Source organism: Drosophila miranda, chromosome 3 (genome assembly GCF_003369915.1).
Source record: "Drosophila miranda strain MSH22 chromosome 3, D.miranda_PacBio2.1, whole genome shotgun sequence".
Classification (NCBI taxonomy): Eukaryota; Metazoa; Arthropoda; class Insecta; order Diptera; family Drosophilidae; genus Drosophila; species Drosophila miranda.
Window position 1 is genome coordinate 25,107,819 of NC_046676.1, and position 20,022 is coordinate 25,127,840.

The 20,022-nt window shown below is 47.7% G+C and overlaps 1 protein-coding gene across 10 annotated transcripts; it reads left to right on the plus strand.

Annotated features, from left to right (window-relative positions):
• The first annotated feature begins 28 nt into the window (after positions 1-28).
• Positions 29-19,710, plus strand: LOC108158938 (RNA-binding protein fusilli). 10 transcript variants are annotated; one of them, XM_017291752.2, is made up of 13 exons: positions 1,712-2,508; positions 5,441-5,849; positions 9,393-9,701; positions 11,255-11,531; positions 11,596-11,685; positions 11,754-11,808; positions 12,804-12,914; positions 13,054-13,324; positions 13,391-13,711; positions 13,793-13,939; positions 14,004-14,241; positions 18,211-18,446; positions 18,527-19,710. In XM_017291752.2, the coding sequence occupies exons 2-13, from the start codon at positions 5,721-5,723 to the stop codon at positions 18,983-18,985; spliced, it is 2,643 nt and encodes an 880-aa protein (XP_017147241.1). In that variant the 5' UTR covers positions 1,712-2,508; positions 5,441-5,720; the 3' UTR covers positions 18,986-19,710. The 10 variants fall into 10 exon arrangements, with proteins under 10 accessions (XP_017147238.1, XP_017147237.1, XP_017147242.1 ...); XM_017291751.2 differs by having other exon boundaries at positions 1,711-2,508; positions 13,391-13,939; XM_017291750.2 differs by lacking the exons at positions 18,211-18,446; positions 18,527-19,710 and having other exon boundaries at positions 1,710-2,508; positions 14,004-17,052.
• Positions 19,711-20,022: the final 312 nt, after the last annotated feature.

The following is a 20,022-nucleotide window of genomic DNA, read 5'->3' on the forward strand; positions in this document are numbered from 1 at the left end:
CCGTTTAGACCAAAACGCGTTTGGATTCCTCAAGTGTTAGCCATTAGGTCGCCGTCGTCGCTCGTTGCTTGTGGCGCTACAGCAGCTCCGCCAACGATCTAAAGAGTCTTATAATTAAGTAGTGGTTTAATATTCGAATATATAAAATAGCCAACCGATGGCCAAAAGTGAATCTATATAATGTTCGAGCCTCTAGCGCTGCCCCCGAAAAACAAACAGGTATGTACGTAGGCAGTTTTGTTGGTAGTTGAGCAAGCGAAGAGGAAGAGCGGCGGTGCACAAACACAACGTAAAAAGTACAGGTGTATGCGTGCGGGTGCGCTTGTTGTATTGGTATTGGTGGAGCGGAGCAGGCGGCGCAGGTAACTTCTCGAGAGAGAATGACAGTAGAGAAAGAGAGCGAGCGTGTCACGCTCATTGAGCGTAACTGTCTTGCGTAGCGTGGGAAAACTACAAGCGAGGAGGGGGGTCGGGCAGAGGCGTCGTTGCAATCACAGCGCAAAGCTTTGGCCAAGCCAAAATAACGGTGTGCTTTGGCAAAGCTCTATTCGAAATGCAGTTCCATTCGAGCTTTGTCAACTCTCTCGTCTCTGCGGAGTTTGTTTACGGGCCACTAACCAACTTGAAGGTACATATGTATGTACATTCATATGTACATATGCCTATTGGCAAACAGACTCGAGAGAGCATTTGGGTTTTACATGGACTGCGTGTGCGTGCTGGAATCTGGCTTGGCATTCCACCACCACCTCCATACACCTGAGCCAAAGGCGCAAGCTCTCGCGAGAGCGCGCTCTCTCCAGTAGGTTGCGCTCTTGCGCACAAACACTCGAATCACACACGTTGAGCGCAGCTCATTTACCTTCGTACCTACCTGTGGGGGGATCAGTTTTTGTCCTCTCTCGGTGGGTTTTTCTCTCTCGGATGTAGTGGTGGCCACGTATATACAGTAGCGGCGAAAAAAATAGCACTGCTAGTTACAACAGTCTATATGGTTTCACTGTTCAACATTTCTTGCACTTTGCTGTAATATCAAGTAGGTTTACATGTCTTCTCTCTGATAGAAGTGTGATAACTCTCTCTAAATCCTAACGATTCCTATTTTTTTGAGTCAATTTAGCGAAAGAGGAGCGAAATGGAACACCAACAAAAATAGCACTGAAAACGCTTTTGTGAATTAAATTCGCAATTCTTTAAAATATGTTTCCAACAAGAGAGACGCGGACAAAGGCCGCGATATTCCCATTTCCGGTAAAACTACTGGTTCGTGATAGCCAAGAGGACCCATTTAATTTGGCCACAGAGCTAAAAAGGAATCGTAAGAAATCGCCAAATACTAGGAAAGCTAGATCTTGCTTACAAGAACGTAAAATGGGTGTCCGAGGAAAAGTCCACTTTTGACGGGAAGGAATGGGGGAAAAAATTGAGTATGCAAAATAGCACTAAAGTTGGCCCAAGGATAAATGGAGAAACATCCTGTGGTCCGATGAATGCCAACATCTATTTTTTGGTGGAAAAGGGTCTTGATCTTATGTGAGACCACTACCTAATGTAGAATAATACCCCCTGACTCCTATGTTAAATCATTAGAAATAGAGAAACAAACATAATCGGATGGGCATGATTTACTTCATGGTGCTATTTTTTTCGCCGCAGCTGTATATATATGTACCATATATATATTCTTGTTTAGGAAAAGAGCGCGAATTACCGTTCGAATGTTCGTCGAGGCAGGTTCGGTCCGTTGCGCGCGCTCCATCGTCGCTCGTTTATTTCACATCGCAGGAAAATTAAGATTCTTAACTATCCTATGGTTTTAAAACGAATTATACCAAAATATATCTGAATATTCTGTGCTGTCTCCCAGCTTGGATCAAAACGGACGCGGCGGTCGCTTGAGTCGAAGAGCTGGACACACATACATACACGCAAAAACACACTTACTCACACACCTCTCTCGCTCCGGCCAAAAACTAGAAAAAAGACAACAGCTAAAAGTGGTAGTAACAGGCGAAGAAGAAGCAGCAGCAGCAGCAGTGGAGGCAAAAAGTGACTTGTTTTTTGTTTGCTTGTATACGCCGACGTCGGCGCTAACGCTCCGATCCATACCCGCTCTGACTCCCCTTCGTCCGTATGTCGGTATTAAGATCGCTGTCTAAGCAAGTGTACTAGTCTCTAATCAAAGCAACTAGACGCCAAGGCAGTGCAGGCATTGGGTGCTAACAATACAAGATACCATACAAACATCAACACAACTACACACACAGGTGTGAGCGTGTAGGCGAGAAAAGAAAGTGCAATAAACACCAAAAATTGTAAAAAAGCCACAAGTGCAATATGTATACAACGTGTTGAAAAGAGACAAGCAAAAAAAAAACAGTTAAATCGCCGCGCATCGAGTGATAGAGAACGAGCTGTCACAGAAGGAGGAGAGCAGAACAAGAAATCATTTACACACCAACCTGTTGCGTCAAGGAATCCGATTGAGTAGAGATTCTGCTGCCACAGGTGAGAAATCTACTGAGCATCATCACAAACGAGTGAATGAACAGAGACAACGGCCCCGCCGCTGTAAGGTGGATGCGCACACAAAGTGAAAACATATTTACAGTTAGCAAAGACCAAGAAAACGTAGAGAGAACTGAGTGAAAGAGCAGCAGTGGTAGAGGCTGGGACTTGTATAAGAGACCAATACCCTCCACAGAGTACGACGTATAAGTTTAGGTGTGTGCCCGGTCATAGTTGAACCTTAAGTTAGAATGTCATTCGGATAAGATAAAATAACAAGATACGACCCGACTTTAAACTCAATTCCGAAGTTCGATAAGTTCAGGAATGCTAGATAGAAGCAATTCAACTGCAGGTTGAGTGCCAAATAGGGTATTTTGGAGTCGAATCGTCTTCGAAACAATAACCACCAGCTGCACTTGTTTCTTGTGTGAGAGCCAACATAAGAGTGAAAAGAGGGAGACAGAGAGAAAAAGAGAGAAAGAGTACTGGCAGCCTGAACTAACGACTTACTTTTTTCTTTTCTGGCAAAATAACTTTGGCAATTGGCATTTCTGGCCAACAATTTGCGCAATCATTAGTTTCCTGTTGCCCCAACGGCCAGAGGCACACGCCAGCCAGCAGATTTGCGAGCGGGAACAGTGTAGTGAATAAAAAAGAAAAACTTGCGCAATTCATAATTTAATAAGCAAGAGCAAAAAAAAAACGCTGTAAAATCTACTCGCTTTCTGGTTTACCAATCAGCAGGCAACAATTCATTAATTGCATTGGCTTTTTGTTGCTCTTGTTGCTTTTGCTGCTGCGCCTGTCACTAATTTATATTTAATCACCAGCTTTATTGTATAGTCTTTCAAAAGCGTAACGGCCACCAGTCGTGGTGCGGTCTTCGGCTTCGGCTTTGGCTTCCACTTGGGCTTCGTCTCCGTTTAGTTTGATTTTGCGTTATAGTCGGTTATTTTAAGTTTCTTCTTTTAATGAATGCTCCAGCCCTGTTCCATTGTCATCTGACCCATTCGTGCGGTCCATCTTAATTGGGCCCAAACGCGTGAACCGTTATTCATTAATGAAAAGCGTACGTTCAGGGAGGGAGGGTATTCCCGGTTTCCCAGGTTTCTCAAGTGCACAACGAAAGTAAGAACTTTCATATATAACAGTACTGTTCCCCTTGCCATTCCTCGACTTATGATAAAAGTGGTGGGCCGAATTAGTAGATCAAGAAGTTTTCTAGGGTTTTTCGGCTTAAGTACTCGAAAGGAACAGTCCAGAACAGGAAATAAACTACTTTAGAACAAATTTTCCATTGCGACATTGATTCGGGGGTCAACAGGCAGACGGTTGCCGTGAACCTGACCCTAGGGATCGCACACGGGGGCTTTTGGCTGTCTGAAATGCCCGGTAAACCAGTTTAAAGTTATAGCTAGTGACTATATCCCATGGTGGGCACCTCCCAAAGAGTTCTTTAGGGCGTATCTGGGGCTCGCCAAACGTGGGAATCCACTCATCGTGTGATAGTAGCGGCAAAAATGGGCACAGGGCGTATACGGAGAGGGCGGCGATGCAAAAAGCATACAGTAAAACAGTAAAAAGCAAATGTCATAAATTGCACAAGATTGCACAGGATTGCACAAGCACACAACCGCAATCGCTCATTAAGAGATGGTCACTCTAAAGCCACCAAGGCTGGGATGAAGGAAGCCGAGAGTGAAAAGAGTCAACTAAGCATGCGCTGCCTCCCCATCCTACCCCTTCAGTGAGCTATCGACCAGGTGGAAACAGGGCAAAAAGGGAGAGAGAGGGAGAGATAATAAATCTGCTTAAGCAGTTTGAGTTATTAGGCAAGTGTGGGACATTAAAGCAAGCCGAGCCGAGCGATATGCCATATATGTTCATATAGTACTCGTAGTACTCGCAGATCCCACTCGACTCGAATCGGATCGGACCCAACTCGACCCGCGGGAAGTGCTTTAGCTTCTGGCTTAATTACGAATGCTTGGCCTTTTGCACATACATATGCATTATTTTAAAATTTAATTGCAACAAAGAGTAATCTCATAAAGTGCGCTCCGCTCCACACAGAAACTGAGGACAGAGCAGATAGCAGTGAGCAGCGACAGCGCTTGCGCACCACGATTAACCCATGAGCGCCATCTTGATGAACTTTGCCAGTAAGTCAGCGAGCCAGTCAGCCTGTGAGTAGGACAGAGAGTCGGAAAGACAGTCAGCTGGTCTGTTGCTTGGGCTCTGGAGTGTTTTTCTGTTTTCATTAAAAGTAAAAATTTTCACATTAAAAATTCTCATAAAATTGCACTGTAATTTTTCGTCGTTGGCGTTGTCGTTTTCGCCGTATTTCCACTTTGTCGTGGAGCGAAATTAAATTTCAAATCGCCATGCGGGTTAATACTTTAATTTCAATTTGACCCTTTTGACGTCAATGCAATGGTAGCAGTAGCAGCAGTCTTAGAAGGTACTACAAATGCAAGTGAACGGCGGCAAAGCTGCACGCTGAACTTGCTCCATTCCATGCTGGAGCTCCATTCAGGGGAACAAGGAAACCAGAAAACTACTGGCAAAACAAACTGAAAAACTGGACAGCTGATTGAATTGCATATTCAAGGTGTCAAAGTGTCAAGCCTTGGCAAGTTTCACGAATAGTCGTCGGACTTTGACTTTCGTTTTTTGAATTTTTTTTTGTTTTCCGTACTTTGTTTTTTTTTTTTTTTTTTTTTTTCGTTTTTTCCCTTTTTTTGTTTCGTTTAGTTTCGATTTGTTGGTTTGGAAATTTTTTAGTACGAGCCAATTCGCTTTGTTTGACATTTCTTGAACGCACTCGTAATTAGTGTTTTTATATGGCCAGCGGCCGGGCGGGTATACGCTTAAAGTCCAAGTGCCTTGTGCAATCATCCCAACTCTCGTTCTTCTGTTCCATTTGCAGGCACAGCTAATGGCCGAGAGGCAGCCGTGAGATGCAGTCCCGCTAAGCCAGCACAGTAAGAGAGTGCTTGAAGTCCGCTAGAAGCACGGAACCGCCCGGAACCCCAAACACCAAAGCACTGAACGCTGGAATGTGGCCAAATCATTATTATCATCAGCAGCCGCAGCAGCAGCAGCATCAATAGCCAGATCGATCGCCTCAAAGATAATTAAACCATCATTAAGCATCAACAGCTCCAGCTCCAGCACCAACTTCAGCTCCAGCGAGAGAGAAACATAAGATGCAGGTGCCCGAGCACGTTGTCTCCCTGTACATCGCCACCTGTGGCCAGAATGGACCCGGACTTGGATCTGACGAGAAGGAGATCATACTACTCGTCTTCGTTCTGCTGGAGGTCGCCACGGGTCAGGTGAGTTATTGAGCATTCATAAGGGGATACCGGCACCGTCCCTCTCTGATCTTTCTGGCGCCGCCCACTGTTCACCATTTTGTTTGACGGCTCATCATTCGCTCGACTCGGTCTCTTGCTCGGTCGCTGGCTCGGGCTTTCGTCGACGCCTTAATTAATGAATGCTGTGCGATAACGGTCCCCCACTTACACAACGATGCACTCACACACACCCACTCATGAGCATACTGCAGATTCAACTGTGCGGCGTGGTATGGAGTGGTTTGGTATGGTGTGTCGCTCGTTGATTATGTTACAAAAGCAACGAAAACAAAACTCTCTTGCCTTTGATTCGCCACCAAAAACCAAGGCGAAGAAAACGCAACAGAGAAAGCCGAAGCCGGTAATACCCCTTAGAACACCAGAGATTTAAATTCAAATAAGTGCAACTATATTCAAAGAGAGTAAAGAATCGAGCAATCTCTATCAATTTGGGATCCTCCAAAGAGGATCTCCTAAAGTAGAAGTGTTTGATTATGTTTTTGTAAATCCATCCCAAACGGAGGGAAACATTATATTGTAGACATATTTGCATATTTTAAGTTTTCCAAGCGTTTGACACTAATTGTTTGGAAAAAAAGCTCTAAAAATCCGAGGGAAGGCGATGGCGATGCAACCTTCTCGTAGACCCTCGCACGGCATTACGAAATCTCTCAACAAACTATCGCCCGAGACAGTCCGACTTGACTCAACTCGAGAGAAACCGCCATTAAAAACTGTTTGCTTTGGCTCCAAAGCTAAGTTTTCCAAGAAAGTACACAATCTAAAAAATGAAAATGATGTAATGGTTTGGTTTTGGACTGAGATTGAGATGGAGATGTCTCGAGAGTCCCAGTGTCGTCAGTGTATCTCCCATCCGTTCCAATCCAATCTGATCCAAACCAATCCAATATAATCACTCTATTAGTATCATCTGCTTTCCCCTTCGGGAGTCTCCTCCCCTGCCCCTGGTTTCAATGATGTTTTCAAATCGCAATTCTATTTGCCCAATACTCGACGACAGTCTTGACTGCACACAAACTTGGATGTCGCTGGATGTCGTTGTCTCGGGGGTTGGATGGAGCTGGACAGAGTTACGGAGGCTGCGTGTTTGGGCACTAGATATAAGTACCAGCCGATATAAGGTTGTTTTCTCGAGCCCATGATGGAAATCGTTGCCATTTTCCGCCATTTGGGTTAGGGGAGGAGTGGGAGTGGTAGTTGGAAGAGGGATAGCTCTTGAAGCTATTTACGGGCATTTACCTGATGTTTGCCTGCACACGAAGTTGACATTGTCTCGATTCTATGAGTGGCCGAACGGAGCACGCAACCTTTCAGCAAATGCAGCCTCTCCTCCAACTTCTATACCGCTTAAGTGGCATTTAATGGCGGCAGGGGCAGAGTCAGAGACAGCATCTGCGGCAGTGGCATTGCGTGGCAATTATTTGAATCTCCAGCCAAGTCGGACTCAACCGAAAGCCCTGACTCTGTGCCCTGTTCGAGTGTCATAGCATCTAGACCACGTCCATCTGTCCAGCTTTTGTTGCTGACGCGGCCGCCAAATTATTATCTATATAAATTAATTGCTCCGCTGTTCGGCTCTGACTATGGCTCTTTGCTTTACAGCGGCTTTCGCAAAACGTTTCGACTTTGGGGCCAATTTTTATGCTAATCTGTTCGGTGAGTCCCCGCCGCGGAAGCCATTCGAAAAGATGTTATTAGTGGAATTATTAGTATTTCATTTTTCTTTTGCTAGTATTCGGACAGGTCATGGGGTCAAGCTTCGCTCGAATTTCTCCGAAATCATATTCCTCCCCGTAGACACCCCCTTTACGCTTTAATGAGGGGCCCCTAGACCAGACCAGACCAGACCAGAGGAGACATCTGAATAAAATATAATTTTCTGGAATATATTCTACGAACATTTGAATACCAAATAAAGTCAGCGCGAAATTTATGGTAATTTGGTGAGCCACATAATGGATGAACGGCAATGCGCGTCTGGTGGAATCCGCCTGGTCCCGACGCGATGTCCCGTCCCGATTGATACCTATCTACATATATCGGAAGCAATTTCGGACTGATAACGTAATAAAGTGCTTCGTTTGGCCAGTGCTTCGCGGGCGGGCCAGGTCAGCCATCCGCAACGCCTTCGTCATCGTCATCGTCATCGTCATCGTGACGGGAATCGTGAGGGCGGTTGGACTTGGCCAGACATAGAAATCACAGGCAAATTATTATTGGATTTGCTGACGCGTCTGTTAATAGGCAATATGCTTTCCGATTCCGACATCAATTGTAATGCCTAATGAAGCAGGCTTGGACTGGTATGGAAGGGTATACTCGTATGATATTAATATACGTATCTGAACAGTCCGAAGTAGAACGACGAAGATTAGAGTGTCTCGCTTTTCAAAATGGAGACTCGCTCTGAGAGCGATCTCAGGCGATGGTGAACCGTTTCCATGTCTATTGGATTTCTCTGTTATAGATTTCTTGTTGAGGAGCAATTTACTTGATTTGATACGTGGAACATGTACAGCACACAGGCGCAGTAATTGGCATGTTAATTGCAGGCTAGTTATGACTCGTATGGCAACAATTAAAGTTAATTAACATTCGATCACAAACTGCAAACAGTCGCCAGAGTGGGGAGAGTGCGGCGAATCTCTGAGAATCTCTGCTCTCTGGCTCCACTTCTCCAAAAATTGGAGCTCTTGGCTCTGGCGAGAATTCAGCTTAAATTTAACTGAAATTTCATTCATGGCCGCAGATTACGTCGAACTAATTATCAAGTGTGGCTAAATGCAACGACTTCCCATCCATCGCAATCGGGGACATCCATTCGAAAATTCGAATCGGCATAATTAGGGGCGGGCTTAACCTCAAACTCAAAACCCAATGTGTGGTGTAGTGCGAGGGCTCTTCGATGAATTTAACATGACCGACACTCATAAATATTTCATTATCTCTGTGCCGATCCTCCGTATTGTTCAGGCATTCAATGGCTATGCAAATCGCTGGCACTCAAATCGGAAAACAAAGAAAAGTAAAATTTTAGTTCTCCTTTTGCCTCAGCAACCCCCACCACCCAGTCCGACCAGGGCCCAGCGATCCATTAGCATAGGGCCCAACTACCTGCAGGGGATACAGCTGGCTCCGATTCCGAAGCCTATTCCAATTCCAATTCCGATTCGTATCGTCTCCTTTGCATATCCGCTGACGCAAGTTCCAATCTTGTTGCCCCCAGGGGTAGGGGAGACACGAAGGTACTCATTTGGAGGCTAAGAAAAATCCAGAAGCTTTGCTAGTGATTCGCAGGTGTACCCCACTATCAGATGTTAGAGATAGGAACCGTTGTTGTGGCCAAGAGCAGCGTGCCGTTGCCGGGTCCGTACCCGTGCCCGTGCCCCACTTGATAAGCGTAGGGGGAACAGCAGTCATGCTTACACAGACATTACTTTGATTAGGTAGCAACTCAAAGTAATTCCCACTAATGCTGCCATCCAAATCTCCCCTCTACAGATCATCGGCACCAAACAAATACTCGTCCGGCCCGATGGCTACTTCATCAAAGACCGCACCACCTCGACCTCCTCGGACACCTCGAACGTCACCAGCAGCAACACGGCCTGCTCCCCGCCCCTGGCGGGCATTGGCATCGGAGCCATCGATGGCAATGTCAATGCGAATAGCAGCGCCTCGAGCAGCATCGGCAGCGGAACGGGGAATGGCAGCTCAGCGAATGGCGTTCTCGAGAACAGCAGCGAGCTGATTCTGCCGATAGCCGAGGCCCAGGCAGCGGGAAAACCGCTCAACGAAGCCATCGAGGAGGTACGTATTCTCTAGGTGGAGAGAGTGGAAAGGTAGAGCACGTTGTTTGGGTTCTGTTTGGATTTGTTGTTATCAGGTGGAACCGGCTCCCAAATCCGATAAGATTAGGCCTACACCACACACCGAGCCGCTGCAGATCTAGAGGAGTGCGGGGGAAAGAGAAAGTGAAGGAAGGGGTGGAGAGATGAGAGCTATTTATGGAACCCACCCTCAAAGTGAGTCGCTGCCAGAACTCTGAACCCACTCCAAAGTATTAATGGGGCAGGCATTGAGTTACGGTCTGCCAACAGGCAAAGATGAATGACATTAATGGTGTTGCGTGGTATATGAGGCACCAATGTATCTGATAAGAACCGATTCGGACTAGAATTCGGATTCAGAATACGATTTCAGAGAGAGACACGATAAGTGGACGGAACGCATTTATTGCTGCGTCATGGGGGATTGCATTTATTCTTCGATTCCACCTAACCTTTGGGGATTCGGATGGGTCACAGTCACCCCACCCCCGCGAGTCTGTTTATCTGACCCACTGATAAGTCGGAGGAACACCTACTGGGGTAAGCCTCCATCCAGAGAAATCTGCCAGCTGGCAGAGCCGGGAAATATCGTTCTGTAGACACCACATACATATTTACATATGTAATTATTCGACGACACAGATAAAAGATCTCGATACGGACAGCGACAGCGAAGGCGACAATGACAGCGAGAGGCGCAGTATTGCGAAATGTTGGCCAGAGCTGATTCATTGCGGATTCTACTATTTGCATTTCCTCCGATTGCATCCGATTAGAGCGAGTCATAATGAGTTTTCTTTCTTTCTATGCCTCTTTAAGGGGTTTTAAATGAACTCTGATCTATGTAGATTCATGGGATTCCCTTTCATCCATTAATCCACTTTATACAAAGGCTTGCATAGGTGGAGACTAGAATCAATCCCATTGGCCATCGCATTTCTCACTTGGGAGTGCATCCGTGAGCGTCTTGTGACGCAAGTGTCTGAGAGAATGGCAGAGAAAAGAGCAGGAAACGCGAGCTTGAAATACTAATTGGCTGAATCGATAGGGCCAAGATGGAGGGGTTGCGAAAGTCAGCAGTCAGCTGCGGATGCAGATGCGAATGAACCCCTCTAATCCAAGGTGGATGCTATCAGTGGATTTTGTGATTGGATTGCTGTGATCTGGCTGGCGATTCCTTGGGGCCTGCCCCGGATTGTAATGCGACATTAAGCCGTGTTATTTTTACTCACGATGACATGGCTGAATGCCGCTGGTGTCTGCTGCTGGTTGCTGGCTGCTGCTCGTTTAATTGCCAATAATTGCCAGCAACTATGGCGGTGGCAGAGTCGACTAAACGGGTTTAGGCAAATGGCATTGGAGTGTAGTCGCAGCCTATAAATGTGGCACCAACTGTGACCCGAGACACCTTTCGGCGAGAAGCGGTTGGAATGAAGGGGCATTTCACTTGCCACTGAACCTTTGCACCTCGATCTCTCTCCCTCGCCTGATTGGAAATTTTACTGACTCGTTGACTCTCCCTCCCGCTTGCAGTTCGATGACTACCTTCGGTCTCTGTCGCTGCACGACACAGACATCCAGATGATCACGGATGGTCAGCTGCCACTGAGGCAGTGCCTGCACCGCGAGGCCTGCGCCAAGGATGTGGAGCTGCCTGCCTACTACAATCGGTTCAGCGACCTGCGCAAAGAGTTCCTGCGCTACAAGTCCGGAGATCTGTCGCGGGCCCTGGTCCCCGTCAAGGACATAAAAAAGATGCTGCAATCGCCCACACTGCCCGTGCCCCAGTCCATCGGAGAGATGCTGAATGGTGAGTGGCAGTCGATTTCATCTTCCTCTTACTAATTACACGATCCATTTACCCCCTGGAACAGAGCTCAATACGACGTCGGTGGAGGACAACGGCTTCTACATACGCGAATCTCGCGACATGGTCACTGTGATCCAGACCCTCCTCCAGGCAGGTGTGTACTCGATTTACATCGGTTTATCGGTTTTGAGTGCTCTAAGTATATGCTTCTTTGCTTTTCAGGTCACAAATTCGCCTCAAACGAGTTGGTCACCCTGAACCTGGAACCTGGAATTTGGTGAGTAGCTCCCCTCTCGTTACTAAAGAACTGCAAAAAGCGTTGTTTAGTGCTCCCCTCTCGAGTGCCCAAAAAATACTCACTCAAAGCAAAAAGCCGAGAACAGAACCTATAAAAATCGACTCAAAGAGACCCCAAACACTGGAAGGCGGCACGAAGCTGTGCTGGAACGTGGTCGTCGTTGTGGTTGTCGTTGTCGCCTTCGTCTTTTTGGTTGCTGCCTCGTCAGTTACCGTTTGGATTGGAGAGCGATAAGAGCTCGGGCGTCTTGGAGAAAATCGGTGGAGTACATACTGCCAGCCAGCTGTAAGGCGATCATCGGGTCAGAACGGATCGGATCGCGTCGTAACTGTGAACCAGTGTCGGCTTTTGTGTGTGTTTCGCATGGAATGAATGCACGGCTCTTGTTATCGCTATTGCCTTGGAAAATTATACCAGCGTAGAAGGAAACGCCTTGCCCTCTGCCGGACCCGGGTCTGTTTCGAACTATACACTCATAAAAATATTCAATTAGTGGAAAGGTACTCTGCACTAGAATCCACCACCACTCCCCCTTCAACTCCAACTCCTTTGGAGTGGCAATTAGTTGGAACTCCTGTCAGCCAACTGATTTGGTTATTTGTCGTCTGTCTGCCACCATTATTCATATTTTATTTGTTTTCTGTTTCGGTTTCGGATTGCGTTTCATTTCACTTTTTTTTTCTGTTTGCTTGGCCCCTTTTCTGGATGACATTCTCTGTGTGTTTTCTTGGTGTGTGTGTGTATTAGGAGAGTCAGCAAAAAATTTGTATACTCGTATGTAGTACGCCTTGGCTTGGTAATCGTCGAGAACTCTTGTTGCACATTAAAACGTCGACCAAGTCACGTTTCGCGATCGAAAAGTAGCGACAAAAAGAGACGACAACGCCACCCCCCTCCCCATGTTACATAACGTAGTCCTCTCTTTCCACTGCAATACCAATTCCAATTATAATTCGAATGTCATCCAATTGCAGCTCAATTGACGACGAGGTCGACGGCAACTGCATCGTGCGCGCCCGCGGACTGCCCTGGCAGAGCAGCGACCAGGACATTGCCAAGTTCTTCCGTGGTCTCAACGTAGCCAAGTGAGTAGCGGAACGGCCAAGCCAACCCATTGATAAGCCTGCCCCCGATAGACGCGGGTTCAGCGGGTCACCGTAGATTACAAGCGATCGTCTCTAATCTGGCTTTCTTTCCCTCCTCTCTCCTCCCTCCATCCTATAGGGGCGGTGTCGCTCTTTGTTTGTCCCCACTGGGCAGGCGTAACGGCGAGGCTCTAATCCGCTTCGTCTCCCAGGAGCACCGAGACATGGCGCTGAAGCGGCATAAGCACCACATCGGGGCCAGGTACATCGAGGTGTACCGCGCCTCGGGCGAGGACTTTCTCGCCATTGCCGGAGGCGCCTCCAATGAGGCGCAGGCCTTTCTATCCAAGGGGGCCCAGGTGATCATTCGAATGCGGGGACTGCCCTACGACTGCACGGCCAAGCAAGTGGTAAGTCCTATCAGAGTTTCCTTCCAGAGAGACGAAATTAATCTTTTCGTCTCGCTTGATCCACAGCTCGACTTCTTTACCACGGGCGAGGCGCCCTGCCACGTGCTGGATGCGAACGAGGGCGTTCTTTTCGTGAAGAAGCCGGATGGGAGGGCCACTGGAGACGCCTTCGTGCTGTTCGCCAACGAGGGGGATGCCCCGAAAGCGCTGGGGCGACACCGCGAGTCCATTGGGCAGCGATACATCGAGCTCTTTCGCTCGACCACCGCCGAGGTGCAGCAGGTCCTAAACCGCTCCATGGACCCCAAGACCTTTGAGACAAGCAGCCACAGCCAGCCGCCGCTAATCGCCCAGCTGCCCACTATGCAGCTGCCCCTGCTGCCCCAGGTGGGTGTCGTCACCCATGGCAATGGCCGCGTCCCAGTTCCAGTCCCAGCTAACCTGTGCCCACATCCCCATCCCCCACAGCACCTTATCACTTCGGGAACGACAAAGAACTGCATCAGGCTGCGCGGACTGCCCTACGAGGCCATGGTGGAGCACATTCTCCACTTCCTGGACGACTTTGCCAAGCACATCATTTACCAGGGCGTGCATATGGTGATTAATGCGCAGGTGAGTCGAGGATCTACCTTCAGCTATACTTTGGAGACTTTTGCTCAAGCATCTGTCATTCTAGGGCCAGCCCAGCGGCGAGGCCTTCATTCAGATGGACTCGGAGGACTCCGCGCGGCTCTGCGCCCAGCGCAAGCACAACCAGTTCATGGTCTTCGGAAAGAAGTTCCGCTACATCGAGGTGTTCCAGTGCTCCGGCGACGACATGAACATGGTCCTAAACGGCGGACTGGCCTCGCCCGTCGCCCAGCCACCGGCCCACCACGGCCACGCCCACAAGCAGCCCTCGCTGCTAACCACGGGTATGTTAGCTCAGTCGCCGCCGACTCCAACCGGCGCCCAGTCGGCCATCTCCGGCTCACACACACACCCGCACGCACACTCGCATTCGCACGCCCAGGGCCACGTCTCCGCTCACCATGGCTTGCCCACGTCCCCAGCCCTCCTGGCGCCCCTTAGCTCCACCTCAGGCGCTGCTGCGTCCGCTGGCGGACTGGCCTCCTTCATGGCCTCTCAGCCATCGGCCGCCGCAGCCCACTCTTCGCTGCAGAACGCAGCCGTGGCCCTAAGCTCCCTGTCGGGCCAGGCCCCACCCGGATACCCCCTCAACTTCTCGCTGCCGCCGCCCTCCTCCCAGGCGGCCGCCAGTCCCGCCCTGCTCGCACAGCAGCAGGCGCAGTTCATAGCCCAGCAGAGCCTTCTGGTGCGCCAGCAGGCCGCCGCAGCCCTGGCCGCCGAGCAGCAGCAGCAGCTTTACGCCAACGCCATGCTCCAGTCGCACCCCCTCTACCTGCAGCAGCACCAGCAGCAGCAGCAGCAGCAGCTCTATGCCAATGCAATGCTGCAGTCGGGCCAGCCCCAGTTCGTGTTCATGCAGCGGCCTTACATGCCGCACTTTCCCCTTGGCTACATGCAAGCTGGAGCGGCTGGCAGTGCGTCTACCTCGGCCCTGGCCCTCGCACAGGCTCAAGCCCAGGCACAGGCTCAGGTGCAGCCACAGTCGATAAAGCGGTCGTACGAGAACGCCTTTCAGCAGGAGGCGGCTGGAGCAGCGGCTGCAGCCAGTGCGGCCAAGCGGGCGCTCACTCGCACGCCTAGTAGCGTCTACTCGTACTACAATCCGAGCATTTGAGGCAAGCCTCCGCATACAAGTCGATTTCGCGACATCTCCAGCACTTCGTGCACATTCCGCTTCGCTCCATTCCGTTTGCAATCCATTGTGAGTGGCGTCGGAGTGCTATATAAACATATACATAGACATATAAACCACACATCTATCCACGATCCACGTATATCATGTTCCATCATGGCAACCCACAGAGACACACACATGTATACCAGACATATTTTAGAGCTTTATTTTATAGTGAATCGATTTCGTTACCGGAAGAGAATGGAATGAGAGTAGCCTTAAGTAAATGAGTACTCTTCTTGTATGGAGTACTCGTAGCAGCATAAGCATTCCTGTCTATGGTCTAAGCATATACATATATATAATATCGTACACACGCGCACACGCACATACAGTCGCACTGCTCCTCACTCAAACGCATATGAACACCCGTTAACGGAGGATCCCAGAATGATTTGCTCACCTTTCTTCCACATTCGGATGCTTGGAGTGTGTGTGTGTGTGCGCGTGTGCGTGTGTGACAGTGAGGGATCTGGGACGCATAGCTATATAGCACATTGTTCCCAGTCCTGTCAAACCCCCCCCCCCCCCCCCACGATTCGAAGGCAATCAACAGAGGCTAACGTCATTCGTGGAGGAAGTACGGCATGGCCTGGGCCTCGCCCACGCCCATACAGTGCAATCTACTTTTAATGTCTCTTCCGGTTCAAACACCACTCCACACTCGCACTTCCCCTACGAATGGCGTCAGGTGTTGGCTCATGCGCTCAAATTTTAACGAAATTCTGTAAGACAATATGTGGAATATCCATAATCGATAAACGCCTAGATATAAGATCGTACCACTTGTAAAATTGGTTGGCATTAATTTTAATCAGTCTGAAATCATTTCCTGTGTCTTTCCTGAGCTCTGTTCTGAACTGAAGTGATCTGAAGGCAGAACTCGGATGCGATGCGAAAAGCTAACCCCAGATCAAATCAAACCCTAATCCAATCCAATCCACCCACTGATATGCGTTCAATACTTGAATAATCTCGTTGTTTGAATTTGATATCGTGTGTGTGTGCACACATTGTACTATATATATATGTATTTAGCATAATCTAGATGTAGATCTGCGAGTATGGTGTAGCTCTTAAGTGTGCGTAACTGGTGTTAGTCGCAAACGGGAACTCTAATAATTCTATCTATCACTCTTCCTATTACTGTCACTCTCCTTTTCTGTGTGTTTTCCCTCGTCCCCACTAATTTAGTTGTTAGTCCTTGGAGGGATGTACGTCTATATATACATCTACATCTACAGACTCGTATGTAGTCCTAGGCATAAGACCTGCTTATCGTACGTTCGGGCGCTTTAGTGTCTAGTGTGTCCTACTCTCTATGTACGTGATAACGGTAATTGGTGTCTCGGGCTTACATCCACATACACACACACACAAACATGCGAATACGTCGATCGAAGAACGCAGAGCGCAGAAGAAAGAACGATGGAAGTCTGCTTCCACCTGAACCTGAACCCTATCACTCCTTTTCACTCCCTCCTATCTATCTGCTTCTGATTCTGATCCTTCTCCTGCTGCGTCTAACATTCAGTTTCGTAATGCTAAGAGGGGCATAACGAATGAAAGCCACGGGAAAGATTCGCATAGATTTTAATCCTTAGCCTAATTTAACCTTTAGCCTTTAGTACGAGTAGATTCTTTGCGAGTGCGAGTTTGTGGCAATCGAGTGGCTTCCGAATGGGTATGAGGCTAACAGAACCTCCTCCAGCGGCCACTTTAAGGATCTTAAACATCTTAAAAAAAACCAATTATTTACTTAACTAGTTCGTACGCAACCAACAACCAACGTTTTTATTGTGGAACAGATTTTACGATTTTGATATTCCATCTTTTTACCATTAGCTGTTAGTGATCTATCTTTGATTAATTTTTTAATTTTTTATTTTACATCAATAAAATACAACATACCGCCTAAAAACTATCAACGCTCTCTCTCTCTCCCTGTCTTTCTCTCTTTCTCTCTCTCTCTCTCTCTCTCTCTCCCTCTGTAATATACACTTTCTCTCACCCGCCCCCTCTCTCTCGTTCTCCGATTATGTGTAAAGGATCGACCCCACCTACTAATCCACACAAACAGAAAAACCTACTAACCCATTTATCAATCGATTTCTGCGGGATAATTTTGTTTAAGTGTAACCCTCATTCCCTGTACCCGTACTCTCCCCCGCTATATCCAACGCCACCCCACCTCACTCCTCCTTCATATATGTACATGTAACTGGGCTTAGCTTTACACTCGATCGCGTTTTCAGCGGGGCTGCTCCGCCTCGCCTCGGAGCGGTTGGAGTTGGATGGAGCGGAGATGGAAGCTGCAATAGATGTTGCTGTTTGGGGCTCTGTTTCCGTTTCTGTTTCTGTTTTGGTAATATTCTCGTTTACGTATCCCTAAATGGAATCTCCATCACGATCGTACCTGTCATAGACGCATCTTGTATGTAACTCTGTCCGCTGGCAGGCTGGCCTTCTTCAGCTCTTCGGGTGCATAATCAAATTGTATCTCTAAAGGTTGGTGCTTGGATTAAACAAAACAAATCAAAACAAAAAAACTCAAAATTCAAATCAAAACAAAAAAAAAAAATCGGCAAATGTCTAAACTTATTCGTATGTGCGCAAATGTTTCATGGTCTCTGGGGTGATAAGAGGTGGTAAGAATACAATACCAATACCAATACTATATTTGTATGTCTCTCCTACCATTTGCAATGTCTAAACGGTGAGTGTTTTGAATACAATTTTACCTCTACTAATCACAAAATTTAATTACTTGTACTAAGATAAGGTCACACACTAACCCAAAAGCAGAAACAACAACAAATACTGCTACTGCAACAAGTGCAACAGTGAGACAAGAACAACAATAAAAACAAGAATAGCTGCAACAAATAATTCTGATGAAAACTATCGTATTATCTATAAATGTAGACGAATCTGAATCTTTCAACCAAGCCATACTCACAACACTTACGCCCCCTCCCCCTCCTCAAAACAGTATGCCCCATTATGCCTAAGAGAGATTTCCCTTCTAATCGAACTTAAGTTTCTCCGAGTAATCCCCGAGTCTCCCGTCTCCATACAGGTGCCACTGTACTGGGTGCCCACTTCGGACCACCCTTCCAGGCCTACGGGGCAGCACCGCCGCCGTCTCACACGCCGCTCCTGGCCACGCCCCGAAACCACCACGCCCACCACCATCACCATCATGCGTCCACCTTCTATCCGCCACCGCTCGTCTACTGGCCCTACCCGAGCCCGCCCGTCTCGCCCACCACCTACTACAGCCAACCGGCAGCGCACTCGCCGTCGCAGCCTCTGGTGAGTGAAATCTACAGTACAGATACGGTCCCATATCTACATATATACACCGAAGAATACAAATTTGAATTCCTCTTCAGTATCCGCTCGACTTCTTCCCCCCATCACCGCTCTCACCGCCTAGCGTGGCCATTCCGCATACCAGCGCCGGCCTGATACTCACGACAACCAAGGCCGCCGTGTCCTTTGTGCCACCAAAACAGTTCTCTTCAACGACCACGGCCAGTGGAAGCAAGCTGTCCATTCCGATGCTAGGATATGCTAGTACCAGCCAGCTCGGAGCTTCGCCAGCGACTACTTTGAACGGAACCGGAGCGATGTCCTCTGCTACGGCCTCACCAACGGCTTCCGCTACTGGATCTACATTGACGTCGTCGTCGACGCTGCTTAGCATTGACATAAATCATGCCACGTCGACGTCCACGTCTATTCCCACACCATCGACAGCGCCCATGCTGAAGACCAGCAGCCAGGGGGCGACGGGAGCTGCTTCCACGGCTCTAGTGAGCAACTCCTGCGTAGAGCTTTTCATATCTTAGGCTCTCTATGGCTCACGTCCACACTTTTTTAGCAAAGCTTTTGTCTTGCCATTCGAAGAAACTTGTCTGTAGTCTAGTTTAGAACCAAATCCGCGTTAGCCGAGTCGAATGGCGAAAGTGGTGAAAGCGGCGAGAGAACGGCGAAACTCCCGAAGTTCGAAAGTTGGACGTTACTGCCCGGAAGGAAGGAAGGAACAACGATGGAAGGAATCTCGCCGCCGTCTCATGAATTTCTAAATATTACCTTATCCGCTAGTGCTAAGTAGGTAGAACGCCCAGTGCAATTAGTGCAATTCAAGATTTTATTTATTCAAGCTGCTGCACTATATCCAAATATACAATTATTAGCCAATTAGAAAAAGACGAAACCAGAAGAGCAGAAGCAGATAGAAAAAAGCAGATCGAAAAGCAAATACGACAAATTTATCCCTAGTCAATAGTCAAATTATTTATAAAATTATCTAATTTTAGCTGCATGTTAATGTTATTGAAATTTTTGACACGAGTACGCCTGCAAAAGTCCGTCGAGCTCAGATCCTGAAGCGATTTTCCATGTTGAGTCCTTACGCTAGACCATATTGTTATTCTTCTGTTATTCTAGACGGAATACCGAATCCAGAACGTAGCCGAAGCGACCGTTTCAGATCTGATTTGTTTGTTAAACCATTCTCAATGAAAAGATATTATCAATTGTTTATAAAAATATACAGATAAATAACTACGAGCATAAATACCTATAAATATATGTAACATATCTCCCAATTGCACGACTTTAAATAGTCAAAATCATAAAAATTCTGTTTTTATACCCGATACTCAAAATGAGTATTGGGGTATATTAGATTTGTGGTGAAAATTGATGTGTGTAACGTCCAGAAGGAATCGTTTCCGACCCCATAAAGTATATATATTCTTGATCAGCATCAATAGCCGAGTCGATTGAGCCCTGTCTGTCTGTCCGTCCGTCCGTCTGTCCGTCCCTATTAGCGCCTAGTGCTCAAAGACTATAAGAGCTAGAGCAACGATGTTTTGGATCC

What these genes read in the sequence shown, in the direction of transcription:
- LOC108158938 (XM_017291749.2), top strand. Translation starts at nt 5,721, where the DNA reads ATGCAGGTGCCCGAGCACGTTGTCTCCCTGTACATCGCCACCTGTGGC. An exon ending in TGGAGGTCGCCACGGGTCAG is followed by an intron (nt 5,850 to 9,392) that starts GTGAGTTATTGA and finishes TCCCCTCTACAG; the next exon opens with ATCATCGGCACCAAACAAAT. An exon ending in TCAACGAAGCCATCGAGGAG is followed by an intron (nt 9,702 to 11,254) that starts GTACGTATTCTC and finishes TCCCGCTTGCAG; the next exon opens with TTCGATGACTACCTTCGGTC.